At 39.6% G+C, this 12,798-nt stretch overlaps 1 protein-coding gene across 1 annotated transcript; it reads left to right on the top strand.

The window, feature by feature from the left end:
* Positions 1-1,588: 1,588 nt before the first annotated feature.
* CDC16 (cell division cycle 16) lies at positions 1,589-12,259 on the top strand (the record flags this gene model as incomplete). The annotated part of the gene is made up of 10 exons (XM_010161781.1): positions 1,589-1,655; positions 2,582-2,679; positions 3,197-3,235; positions 4,472-4,612; positions 6,486-6,645; positions 7,295-7,389; positions 8,034-8,167; positions 9,806-9,885; positions 11,445-11,494; positions 12,186-12,259. Coding segments are annotated over exons 1-10 (938 nt in total), but the record flags the coding sequence as incomplete, so codon positions are not given.
* Between the last annotated feature and the right edge of the window lie 539 nt (positions 12,260-12,798).

The raw sequence follows: 12,798 nt of genomic DNA, 5'->3' as shown, positions 1-12,798 counted from the left end.
TGTTTGCCTTTGGTGGTGGGTCCAGCAATCACGCTGCTGCAGGGCAAAAAAAGGAAAACACAGCAGGAACAATGCATTAATAAATTAGGTTAAGTATAGCACGACTCTGCTCAGTCTAGTTGGAAGACTTCATGCTGGCATCACTAGGGAGAGAAACCCCAGCAGGAACGTGTGTGTGGCCGACACGTCTGACTGGAGGATTGGCCGGGGAGCTAAGTCAATTTGGTGGATTTTGTTGCTTTGGTTTGCAGCGCTCGTTTGAGTTAAAACTGGTTCACCGAGCCACTTCGCCACGCGGCTGTCCAGCCACTTGCGCAGTTCCGAGGAGGGAGAATCAGGAGGATCATGAGACTGCTGCTCTGTGAGATACAGTTGGCTTTGGGCACTGTGGAACTGTTTGACAGGAGTAGTGTTGTGCTTGTAGGCCTGGCCTGTGCCTTCCTTGTGTGGTGCTGAGAGGTTTATTTAAACCTCAGCTCTTACAGACAGCTCTTACATATGTGGGGTTTTGGTTTTAGTCTTTATCCTGGGAGTGCAGATTGAAACCAGACAAATTTGCTGGGCATTCTTAATCCCCACCAAGTAGGCAGTGTGGGAGCACAGCTTAGGTCATGGAGTGTTTGTGCTTTCTGATGGCTAGAATACCATCAGTGTGTGTTTTGGAAAAGTCTGACCAGCCTCTACTCCAAAAGCATAAAACAGTCTCTAAGACTGTAAACAAACTCCTCAAGTGTAATGCTGCAGGGAAGAGCAAAAGTGATCAAGGCTTTGGTAGTACTGCAAGTCCTTGCACTGGCAGGATATCTGTTAAACGTCCAGCAGATCCTGAGAAGCATATGCCTGAGAGTATGGAAAAGGGTAAAAAGGAACAACAGAAGTCCCCAGTGATCTTCTTGGAGCATAATCCCAGCCAATCCTATGAGGTTTTGCCTAGCATCCTGGTTCTGATGGCAACCTCATCTGAGTAAGTGGGGTATACCTGCAAACCCTGCTTCTGTCGGATCTCTGGTTGCCACCAGTCTTCTTTCTCCTCTTCAGTTGCTTCTCCTGAACTGCAGACTTAACGGTGAAACTGTGTATCCAGGGATAGGGGGAAATTCACGCAGGAACTATGGTTTGTGTGAGGTAAAAGCATCTTGGCTGGAGAATGACAATTTCTTAGTCAGAGATGGTGCTGCTGAAGTTTCCTGAAGTAATTTATATGTCCTTTTTTTAAATATAGTATTATCTTTCTTCTAAAATGTAGTATTTATTTTAACTGGAAGTAGGGGATTCTTCCTACTTTCTTGGGGGTAGCAAATCAGCTAATGCCCTTTTGCCATGCTTACTTAGCATGTACCTTTTGGTCAAAGATACCTGCATTTTACTGAAAATAAACAAACCGCCCCAGCGCAGATTACTTTTTGATATCCTTTCAAAGTTACAATACTTGCCCTTTTAAACCGTTTTTTGAACTTAGAAATATCTCACATGTGAATCGCCATTCATTAGAGATGATGTGCATAAAATATTAAATGTGGATGATGTACAATATGTTTCAAAATAACTCAGGAACGATAACCTCAAATAAATATTTATTATTTGTGTCATGCTTTTGCAGCAGCAGTATCAAAGCGCCCTGTTTTGGGCAGACAAAGTAGCTTCATTGTCTCATGGTAAGTAGTTGCTTTTTACATTGTTTTTCACTTCTTTCTGTTTTGGTTTTGTCAGGTTTTTTAAAAGCCGTGTCGCTAAATGTTGAAGCGTTGAGTTTGGTGTCAGTGCTTTCCTGTGATCTTGGAATGACATTTTTTCCAAGTAGAGCAGGGCCAATTTTCCTTCCCTTTTGAACTTTGTGTTAAGATTTAATGTTTGTCCCAACCTTGCGGTTTGCCTACCTTAGAGACAAAAAATAAATTGTTACGAGGGGCAACGGTGGTTTTCTACAGGGTTTTCTACAGGGTTTGGTGTTGCTCTGGGTGACGAGTAGAATGCTGGTTTACAGAGCGAGTTGATGCTGGTAGCCTCTGTCTGCCTACAGCCATGGTCTGTTTTAACTTCTTAAAATGATTCTAGGAGTTGGATTCCGCAAAAGCTTTCGTCGCCAGTGAAGCAGGAGAGTACTAAGCTGTGCTTCTGCAATCGTAACTTCAAGCTGCAGCAGCCTAATGCTTTCACTTTCGCTGTTGTTAGGTTCCCACTGATCTTTTTTGAGAAAAAAACAACCCACGATTGTCTTTCTGCCCTGTGTGTAAGGGCAGGGTAACTTACAGCTGCTGCTTCTTTTAGATCTCTGTCACTGTGGTCTCCTTCTAATGACACACCTCTAGTATGAGATTCTTTGTATTCGCTGTCCAGTGCACTATCCGATGTCTTGAAAGTTAAAAGCGGATTACTTTTTCATTTAATCTCTCACTGATATGCATATAAAGAACTTGTAATATCTCTCTAAGTACATACATAAAAAAATAAAACTTTGTAACTCAATAGGGTGCTAGAATAGGGGAAAGATACTTTTCTAGTGAAGCGAAAGGGAATATTCTTTCAAGTGTTCAAAGATGTGATGTAAATTAATGGTTTATAATTTGTTCTTTTATTTTAGAGGAACCACAAGATATCTACTGGTTGGCCCAATGTCTCTACCTAACAGCTCAGTATCACAGGGCAGCACATGCCCTTCGGTCACGTAAGTTGGATAAGGTAAGTCATTTTAGTCAAGGGCTCATGACTGTTACTCCACTTTCAAGCCTCTGCTGCGAACCGTGGTGACTTCTTCACCATCGGAGGATAAGGCATAAGGGAAAAGTAATTCAAAAAACCTGCATGGTGTAATTTATCTGAATCAAGTACAGCCTGTGTTCAGTTGGCCAGATCGAAGCTCTTGTCCCCAGACAGGGTCTCAGAAAAGAGAAGGGGTCCTGCTTACCTGTAACCGCTGCAGGAACGGGAAGGTGGAGTGTCCCTTCAGGTGCAGTTGTTCAAACTGTCCTCCTGCTTCGCTTGGAAGCGGTGAAGGCGAGAGTGAAGCAGGTGTCCTGTGGAAGTTTAATAGCAGAGAAAGTGTTACAGACTTAGTCATTTTGGTCAGGAAAGGTTTTTGGAGGTGAAAGGGGTGAAGAAGCCAGAGAACTAAAAAGGAGAGAGCAACATGGAGCCTAGCAGTGGAAGTAAACTTGTTTTCTCTTCATAACCAATATATATGAAACTTCTCTTTCAGTTGTATGAAGCATGTCGCTACCTTGCAGCTAGATGTCATGTGAGTATATGCTTTAACCTCTCCTGGAAACAAACCAAACTAAGTAAAAGATGTATCTTGGGAAGACTAGGTACCAGACAGGCAATGCAGATGTCAATGTCCATTGGAATAACAAGTTGACATTTTTTTGCCGGTTGATTTCTTTCTTTAACTTCCACTGTGGTCGCTGGAGTATCCATTGTGGTACCATTCTGAAGAAATCCAACTGATGTTTTTTTCCAGGACAGGAAATACTCCTCTAATATTTTGTGGGGAAAGAATGTGAAGCATTTTTGTCTCATGGCTTCACATTTGCATTTTTAATTGTTTGGTTGTAGTCTGACCAAAGGAGATGTGATTTACGGTTGTATAAATACAGCTAGCAGCTTCATACTTCTGTATAAAATACAATACATAAATAGTAAAATGTAGTGCTTTCACAGGACAACTGAAGTAGTTGGTGGGTTAAACATAGAAATTTGAAACAAAATTTGTGCTGTTTACAAAATAAGATGACTGTATTTTATTAAAACATGTATTAACTGTTTTTAGAAGCATATCTGCTTCTAAATGATGCTCAGAGGGCTGGAGCACCTCTGCTATGGGGACAGGCTGAGAGAGTTGGACTTGTTCAGCCTGGAGAAGAGAAGGCTCCGGGGAGACCTTATAGCACCTTCCAGTACCTGAAGGGGCTACAAGGAAGCTGGGGGGGACTTTTTACAAGGACCTGTAGTGACAGGGCAAGGGGTAACGGGTTTAAATTGATAGTGGGGAGATTTAGATTGGATATCAGGAAGAAGTTCTTCACAGAGAGGGTGGTGAGGCACTGGAACAGGTTTCCCAGAGAAGCTGTGGATGCCCCATCCCTGGAAGTGCTCAAGGCCAGGCTGGATGAGGCTTTGAGCAACCTGACCTAGTGGAAGGTGTCCCTGCCCATGGCAGGGGGGTTGGAACTGGATGGTCTTTAAGGTCCCCTCCAACCCAAATCATTCTGTGATTGCCTAATGCTGAATAATAGATTTTTCTGTAGACAGTAATTTTATAAGGTTTTACATGTTATAGATGATTAGTAAAATAGTTGACTGCAATTGTAAAATGCCACATGTCCAAATGACAATATGCACGCACGAAGAACCTGCTGATAAGCACTGATTGTTACAATCTGTGCCTTTGAAATGTGTTACTGGGTTTATTGGTGCTTTATGTACAGATGTTTCAAATCCCAACCTTGTTTTTTGCATTCACATGTTTGTCTAGTATGCTGCGAAAGAACATCAACAGGCCCTGGATATTCTTGATATGGAAGAGCCAATCAACAAAAGACTTTTTGAAAAGTACTTTAAGGATGAAAGTGGATTGAAAGACTCTACCACAGACTGGGAGATGTCACAATCCTCTGTAAGTGGCTTTTTTTTAAACAAGTATTTATATAACTGAGAAAAAAAATGTGTGAAGTGAGAAAGCGATTTTACAGCTGTATGAATCTGAAACTCTGTGTTGAAGCTTTCTTTTTTGGATAATACAATTTAAAAAAATGCTGAATTGTTCTCCTTTTGGTCAGAAGTCACATTAGCTTGCCTGTATGGAAATAACTTGGTTTGTGAAAATGAAGAGTGCTTTTCAACAGCTTCCCTGAAATTATTTGCAGACGCTTTGCAGGAAGTTAATGAACTTGCATTGGTTTTTAGAGTATTTTGCCTCTATGCTGCAATTTTGGTCTTGATAATGTGAACTTACACTTCTTTCAATTGGGCTGCAGGTTCTGAGATAAAAAAGCAGGTTTTCTTCTCCTCCAGATGTTTTTAATGAAATATTTGTTCTTAATCACTCAAGTGTTGTTGTTAGGGGGATGGTTTTTTGACACACTTGAAAATTATGTGATGTGAAGGTGAAGTTTTTGGGGCTCAGTGAAAGAATTCGGTGTAGGCACACAGTTAAAAGGGTTCGATACCACTTGTGGGCTGGAGAGTCTTAACTTCTGGAGTGATGAACTGAAGTCTATTACCTGAAACTGCAGTGAAGGTAGTTGACAGATGGCGTTTTCTCTCTAAGACCGAAGTAGCAAAATGGGTTAAATCATCAATGTGAACTGTTTTTGAATGCTGCTATTAATGGGCTTAAGGGAGAGGTGGATTAGACGGAGTTAGTGTGGTGTGCCTCAATGGGGACATTGAAGCTACCACTGCAAGCAGAGGGAAGTCTTCAGCGATGGCTCTTCATTCTTGCTCCCTGTTTCATGGTACTCAGGCCCCAGTGGTGGGGTGGCTGATCGCTGAACTAAATTGGGAAACTATTTGGAGTGAAAAATAACCCCGTCAAAAACCCCTGACTTCCATCAGTGCTCACTTTCACGAATGCTCGCGAAGATGTAGCTCGCTAGTGCGCGGATGCGTTTAGTTTGCCAAAGGAGAGAACTACTGAAGTGGGTACTGCTGCAAGAAATTTCACATCAAACTCCTCGCTTGGAATGTAGTTTTTTTTCGAACTTAGTTTGATTGGCTTGCACGGACACTAGTTCTGGAGTAGGAACGGTTGTTCTCGGAGCTGGTAACAGAATGCCCACTTTAGCAGTGCCCTGGGGTTTATTAGTTGTTAATGCAGCTGTGTTGTTCCTTGCTCGTGGACTCCCAAGAGAGCTGGTCTGACTTGGGTGTCTAGACACGTAATGTGTTAACTTGCTGACACCTGTGTGGCTGCCTGGCTGAACTCAACACCCATCCAGGGAGTTTTGAATGAACACATTAGTTATTAGGCATCTTAGCACAACTTTAGCTGTGGTAATACTGATCTTCCGCTACTTTGGTTTCTGAAGCGTCTGTGTGTTGGGTTGAAAAGAAGGGTATATTTTACTGCTCAAAATAAATTACTTCATTGATTTGGCCGCCTTCATGTCTACTGCGGTTGTTCTTGTCTTGCCTGAAATACGTGGTTTAGTAGTCAACAAAGAAGCGATGATTTCCCTATATTCATTATGAAGGGAATTCAGTATAAATAGCTTACAGCTCTGTATCAGGAAGCAGAAAAGAACTCTGTCCTCCCTCTGCTTACTTCAAGCAAGTGCTCGTTTGGTAGTAGGTAACCTGGCAGAGCGTCCGTTTGAGTTTTTTTAGGGTAGTAGAGACAATATTTTATTAACAGCCAGAGCTAGAAAACCAGGTTCCATCATACATGAAATGCTTTTTACTTTTTAGGGAGCCCATTTGATTTGTGCTCAAACCCAAATTGCAAACATTGATTCAGTCTTTGACCTTCAGCCCTGCTTTTCCACCAGATCAAGAGCTCTATATGCCTTTTGCGAGGGAAGATCTATGACGCTTTGGATAATAGAACCCTAGCAACGTACAGCTACAAAGAGGCCTTGAAGCTTGATGTTTACTGCTTTGAAGCATTTGATCTTTTAACATCGCACCATATGCTGACAGCCCAAGAAGGTCTGGATAGCGGTATTTCTCAATTACGAGTAAAATTTAGCTGCTTTCTCAGAATGCCTTTTTCCTGGATAAAAATTAAAGCAGAACTGCAAGCAACAGAGTTTCAAACATTAAGAATAGAAAAAACATGAAAGGATTGAAAATTGCAATCTGCTCAAATTTACATTTGAACCTTGTTTTTTCACTCTTGCAGTGCAAAGAATTAAAAGAAGCAAAGTAACCCAGCTGTCCTGTTAGATCCAGCAGCTCCCATGCCCTTTGCCCAGCATCAATGATGCTTTTCCTGTGTTTTGAACTTCACAGGCTTTGAATCCATGAAACCCTACCGGTGTTTGCTTAGTTATAGTAGGCGTTGCTTGATACAGCATTCTGAGTGACAGAATTTGACATGTGGAGTAAATAAAAGTAGTGGTGTGTTTTGTCATCCTTATTAAATTGTATTAAAAAGTGTAGAAGGAAGAACTAAGAATTCAATCATTAATTTCCATAATTAGTAGTATTATCTTTTTTAGTGTATCTGTACTGTTCCTTCTAGTTTCAGGATGAGCATCATAAAATTCTTTGCATCTCTAAGTTCTTAAAATGTTGGATCTTGCTATTTCTTGTAATATGACTGCTTTGTTTGGTTTTTTTTTTTTAATTCACATAGAAAAAGAACTTCTTGATTCTCTACATCTTGATAGACAGTGTACAGAAGAAGAACAAGAATTGCTTCACTTTCTATTTGAGAATAAATTAAAAAAGGTAAATCCCAAAACTGACTAAAAAGCTGGAGAATTGATTGAAAGTCTTGACTTCAGGTGTAAATTTTCTTGGGTTCCATTTATTCTGAACATTGGAATAAATAAGGGCTTTGTAGTTTGGGTTATTTTAAAATTTATGATGCAGTGAATATCACTTTATGGGGATAGTTTAGTGTAAACTTTTCTGATGTGGTGACAACTTGAAATTATGATTGTGGTTTTTTTAAGCTTTATTTTTTGAGAAACTTCTAGGTGGGAAAAAGAGCATTAATAACATAGGTAAAATCTCATATCCTAGTCTTTTCAGTTGACTGACAACATTATTCCAGACTGTTTCCAACAGTAATGTAAGAGTACTGAAAACCGACTGTATATGCTCAGTGTTCATTTCTACAGCCTACACTGAAAATACTGACACTGGCAACTATCTTTCATGTTCTAAATGAGTTTTAAAGTACATTATAAAGAACTTCTTTACCAAATGCATGTTTTATGGACTTTCAGTTTAAAATGAGAATTTTAAGAAGCTTAGTGCTTCTTAAATATTCTTTTAGAACTAAAAACACTAATATCCATGTAATATATTATATATAATTACCATCTGATTTTAGATTGGATGCACATGTTGTTTCTTTTGTCTTTCAGTATAATAAACCCAGTGAAACGCTTTTTCCTGAATCAGTAGATGGTCTTCAAGAAAACCTGGATGTGGTCGTTTCCTTAGCTGAAAGACATTATTACAACTGTGATTTCAAAATGTGCTACAAGCTTACTTCTGTGTAAGTATACAAAGCAATTTGTGTTTTCTCATATGCCTGGACTTAGAGCAAGTAGCATTGTTCAGTGCATTGCCATACATAAGTGTGATACAAAGTTTCAGGTATTTAAAATGTAGTTTGTGTCTGGCAAGACACGTTATTTTGATGATACGTAGCAGAAGTATCCAAAGCAAAACTGCAGTTAATCAGCACTGTGCGGCACTTGTCTTAACCCATCCTTACTCTGGTACCTTCGGTTTCCTGTGTTCTGTACCACTTCTTGTTTGGCCTTCAGAATGGATCGGTTGGTTAGTTTGGAAGTACAATTTCTTTGGCTAATTAGAAGTTATGTTGATTTTGATGTGCCATGTATTATGTCTCGGTTGTTACATCCCTCAGGCTCAGAACTGCTGCTCGGTTGTTCAGATGGGTCAGAACAACAGTGCGGATTGCTTGTCCGCCACTGTAAATGTGATCACATGGTTGTGCAGTGATTTTAATTGATGAGTTGTTTTTCTTTTTTTTTTTTTTTTGCTGGCCCAACAACTCCCTTTTCAAGAAAACTGTGATTTTGTGTATGTACTGCATAGTTCCAGAATAATAGTAATATAAAATAGAAGGGCTTTTAGTTTGTTGCCTTTGTTTTTTTTATAGTACAGCTTTTTCCAACCTGAAGCAGGCCATTGCTACGTAGAATATCCCATGGAACCCAGTACAGGCAACACTTTCGGGAAGACCGTAGGGAATGCTGACCATCATGGTGAAATTAAACATCTGAGTAAAATCATGATCCTATTGAAATAAATTACTCCAGTGAAATAAAAAAATTCTATTATTGCATCTTCATTTCTGAAACTTAATTGCTACACCTTGTCTAGCAGGAAGTGCCAGGAGTAAATGTCTCCTGAGGAGGAGACTGTCACAGATGCAGGAGGCTGGAAATGAGGCTGAGGAAGCCCATACAACTCCAAAGCTTTAGACTCTCTTCAAGAGAGCATTTAATGTATTTGTTTATATGTTCTTTCATACTTCTCATTTGAAATCTTTTAACTATTTCAAAGTGTACTTCTCAGTGAATGGAGTCGTAATGTTGTACCTCTGATTTAAGAGATTCTGTCAATAGATTTCAAGACGTCTTTTTCTCTGCGCTAGTTTACCAACTGCCAGTACCTCTAAAAAGGGCACGTGCCTAGAAGCTGCATCCTGCGTGCAGCCTGTTGTCTGGGAGACTATCTTCTGTTTCTAAACGCCACAGGAAATAAAAATTTAAACCCGAGCTAAATATGTTTCCGAAGGGATACACCTTAGTGTTAAGCTCAGAAAGCTGAGGGTTATTGCTTGAAAGTTGCTGTGAAACATATGGAAAAGATGAACAGAAGTGTTGAGTGACTTGCGAACAAACGCGCGTTGTATTCTGTTTGTCTAACTGCTTATTCAGCTTGCAAGAATTTGCTGTTACCCTCTTCATCTAAGCTACACTGACAGTTACTTTCCTGGTCTTAACCTTTATTATCCTGTTAATAGTGAAGTTCTACTCACAACTAGTTTTCTAGTGCCTAAAGTCGTAATTAACTGGGGCATTATACGCTATAAAAGCAGCTTGCTTATAACACATTAAAATTTTTTAAATGTGCATTGCAGATTTTTTTTTTTTTTTAGAGTAATGGAAAAAGATCCTTTCCATGCAAACTGTTTACCTGTGCACATAGGGACACTCGTGGAGCTTAATAAGGCAAATGGTAAGAAATGCAACGTTTAATGAGTCAAAAGAAGATTGTAAAGTTTCAGTTTTTTAAAATGTTAAAGATTAAGGATGCCAAGAAACCCCCTTATAGACAGTTTGAAAAATTACATATGTTTTTCCTCCTCCCTGCACTTTGAAGAAAAGAGTGGTAACTGGGAAAGAAGGGCGTTTCAGAGCTGACAGTGGCAGGGCAGGGAGTGGTTGTGCAAAGAGTCTTCATTCACGTGTGATCGTGAGTGTTGCTGTCTTTTAACCACTGGGCTACGCAGCCAGAAGGTTAGTGAGCTGCGCTGCCTCCTTTCTGCTCTTGGGTTTCTGTTCAGAGGTCATCTTCCTACAGTATCTAGGTGTGCTTTTTCTGCTCAGCAAGAAAATAAAACATAGTAATTTGAACTGGGAGGAGCTCTACAGCAGTGTGTAAGCTGAGGTGGACATGCATTTTCTGTACTGGAAAAAAACTAGACTCTCTCAACAGCTTTTGCTGTTGTGAAGGCCTCTCTTTATGGTTCAAACAAGTTGGTAATCATGCAGCACCTTTGTTGGAATTACCAGAATATCTTACTAGCAGCTGGGGTGGCTTTTTCTCATTTCAGACTGCATGTAAACATCCAAAGCAAGTGAGGAGCTTGAATGTCTTTAAAACCAATTGGAAAAATAGAATAAGAAGCTTGTATGACTTGCAGTCTCTCAAAGGATGGTGCATTGTATGTACACAAAGAGGATATTAAGTGTACTAGTACTTTGCAATGTTTAGTAAATATACTTTTCGGTTCCTTTAAAGTTAACCGCATCTGAAAATGTGGCCATTGCTCTTGATTTTTCTTCTGAGTCTGCCTTGAGAAGCATTTTGTTAAATAAGTTGGTATTTTGTAAGCCAGTTTCCATATTGTTTTTTTCTGAAGCCAGAATTGATGCAAAGGACTCCAGGACAAACTCCTCAATTTAAGACTGCTCTGTTCTGAAGAAATAGAGATTTTATGTGCTGAAATGCTATTTCTTTTGAAACTGTGTAGCCAATAGAATTGTTATGCTGTACTTGATTATTTCAATTATTATTTTAAGTAGAAAAGTAATCACTTATAATTATTCCAAGTAAATGAATCATTTATTTGCTTTTGTCCTGTTTTCAGCGTATTAATGCACAGGACTTTGCTTTGAAATTGATCTAGTCAGTATGTTATACCTTCCAGGTGTAAAAAGTTCAATAGTGTTTCACCTTGACAAGGTACATCCAAGCACAATAGTACACGATAATGCTTATTTTAATTTATATTAATGACCTAAGTTGTTGCAGAATTCTTAAGGGGTGGGGATGTACAGCTGCATATTTATGTGCTATGAAGGTTTACGGAGAGTTGTGGTAGTTAATTGGAAAACCAAATCTATTTTGAGGCAGTTTGAAGCATTAGCACTAAAGAGGAAACATTTTTGTTCACTTGTGCATTAGTAACGTTGGATGTTCTGGGTATTTTCTATAGAAAGCTATAGGGCTTGAACCATTTTCATGTTTTAGCGTGTTTTAATCTTCTTTTCTTGTTTCTTCCCCCTGCGTAGAGCTTTTCTATCTTTCTCACAAACTGGTGGACTTGTACCCAAATAATCCTGTAAGTTGTTCTAAGCCTTCATTACCAGGTAGATTTTTTTTTTCTAGGTGAAAGCACATAAAAGTTGTAATGTAATAGTCAGTTTGACCAACAGAATTCAAAATGTGTGTCTGGATGGAGCTAGCAAAAATGGTTCGCTCCTCTTATTTTCTATGCATTGTAATTTTATACCAAGGTTCTTTTTTTGAATTTATTTTACAGGTACTTTGTTTTAATGTGAGGTATTCACTTTGAAAACTAATTTAAAACAAATGCTACACTAGAAAATACATCTGCCTCTCTGGGCAGCCTTCTCCAATGTCTGATCACCTCCATAGTGAAAATTGTTTTCCTTTTTTACTGAACATGAATTTCCCATGTTGCACCCATTGCCTCCCATCCTATCACTGCACCTTTGAGAAAAATCTGGCTCTGTCTTCTGTATTCCCTACCGTTGGATAATTGAAGACAGCAGTAAGCTTTCCAATTAGCGCTCGCTCCATGAGGCCAAACCAACCCAGGTAGTGATGTACATGCCAGCAGTTTTGGCTTATCTGTAATACCAAATAATTTGAAAAGCTGACTGTCAGTGAAAGATGTTCTTAACTGGTCTAATTATAATCTGTTCCTCTGTTTTGTATCACCTATGGTGATGTTTCACTAAAATCAGTGCAATATAGCCAATAATATTCTACTTGAATTTAATGTGTAGGTGTCGTGGTTTGCAGTAGGATGCTACTATCTCATGGTTGGCCACAAAAATGAACATGCCAGAAGATACCTCAGGTAATTTTTTTTCCACTTTTCCTTACTGAATCTGTTGCTCCCGTACTGAGTAAATATTTAACATTCATGTTTTTTGCAAGTTCATAAAGTAAACAGAAGCCTTGGTAAACTGGTTACTACTGAAATATTTCCTTTTTTGACACCCTTTTTTGATGTAGCAATTCAGGCCTCAACCTCCCAGACACTTCAAGAAGGACATACAGACTTGGGTGAAATTTCTTTTGGCAGTCACCTCCCTGTTGTGGGCAGGTGTAGTCCCTGCATTCGTTCACGCTGTGAAGCTAACTACAGCCGGGTGATCAAGCCTCAGTGCTTAAGGAGCTTAAAGACACTCAGGCATTTTCCCAGGCTCAGGTTTGTTATCTTAAAGGGAAGAGTTAGCCAAATGTCAGAACTTTCTGTCAGCCTTGAGCTCATTAGGCTGGTCAGTCAGTACAGTGCCGTTTCCTGTAGGATATCTGTATGTCTGTTGAAGCAGGGACAGGTGGCCTGGGATGATTACAGGGAAGTTGTTCGAGAGGTTGGAGATCAGGTTAGGA

This window comes from Eurypyga helias, unplaced genomic scaffold, assembly GCF_000690775.1.
Source record: "Eurypyga helias isolate BGI_N326 unplaced genomic scaffold, ASM69077v1 Scaffold46361, whole genome shotgun sequence".
Taxonomy (NCBI): domain Eukaryota; kingdom Metazoa; phylum Chordata; class Aves; order Eurypygiformes; family Eurypygidae; genus Eurypyga; species Eurypyga helias.
Note: the sequence above shows the minus strand (reverse complement) of the source record. Positions and strands in the feature narration are given on the sequence as shown.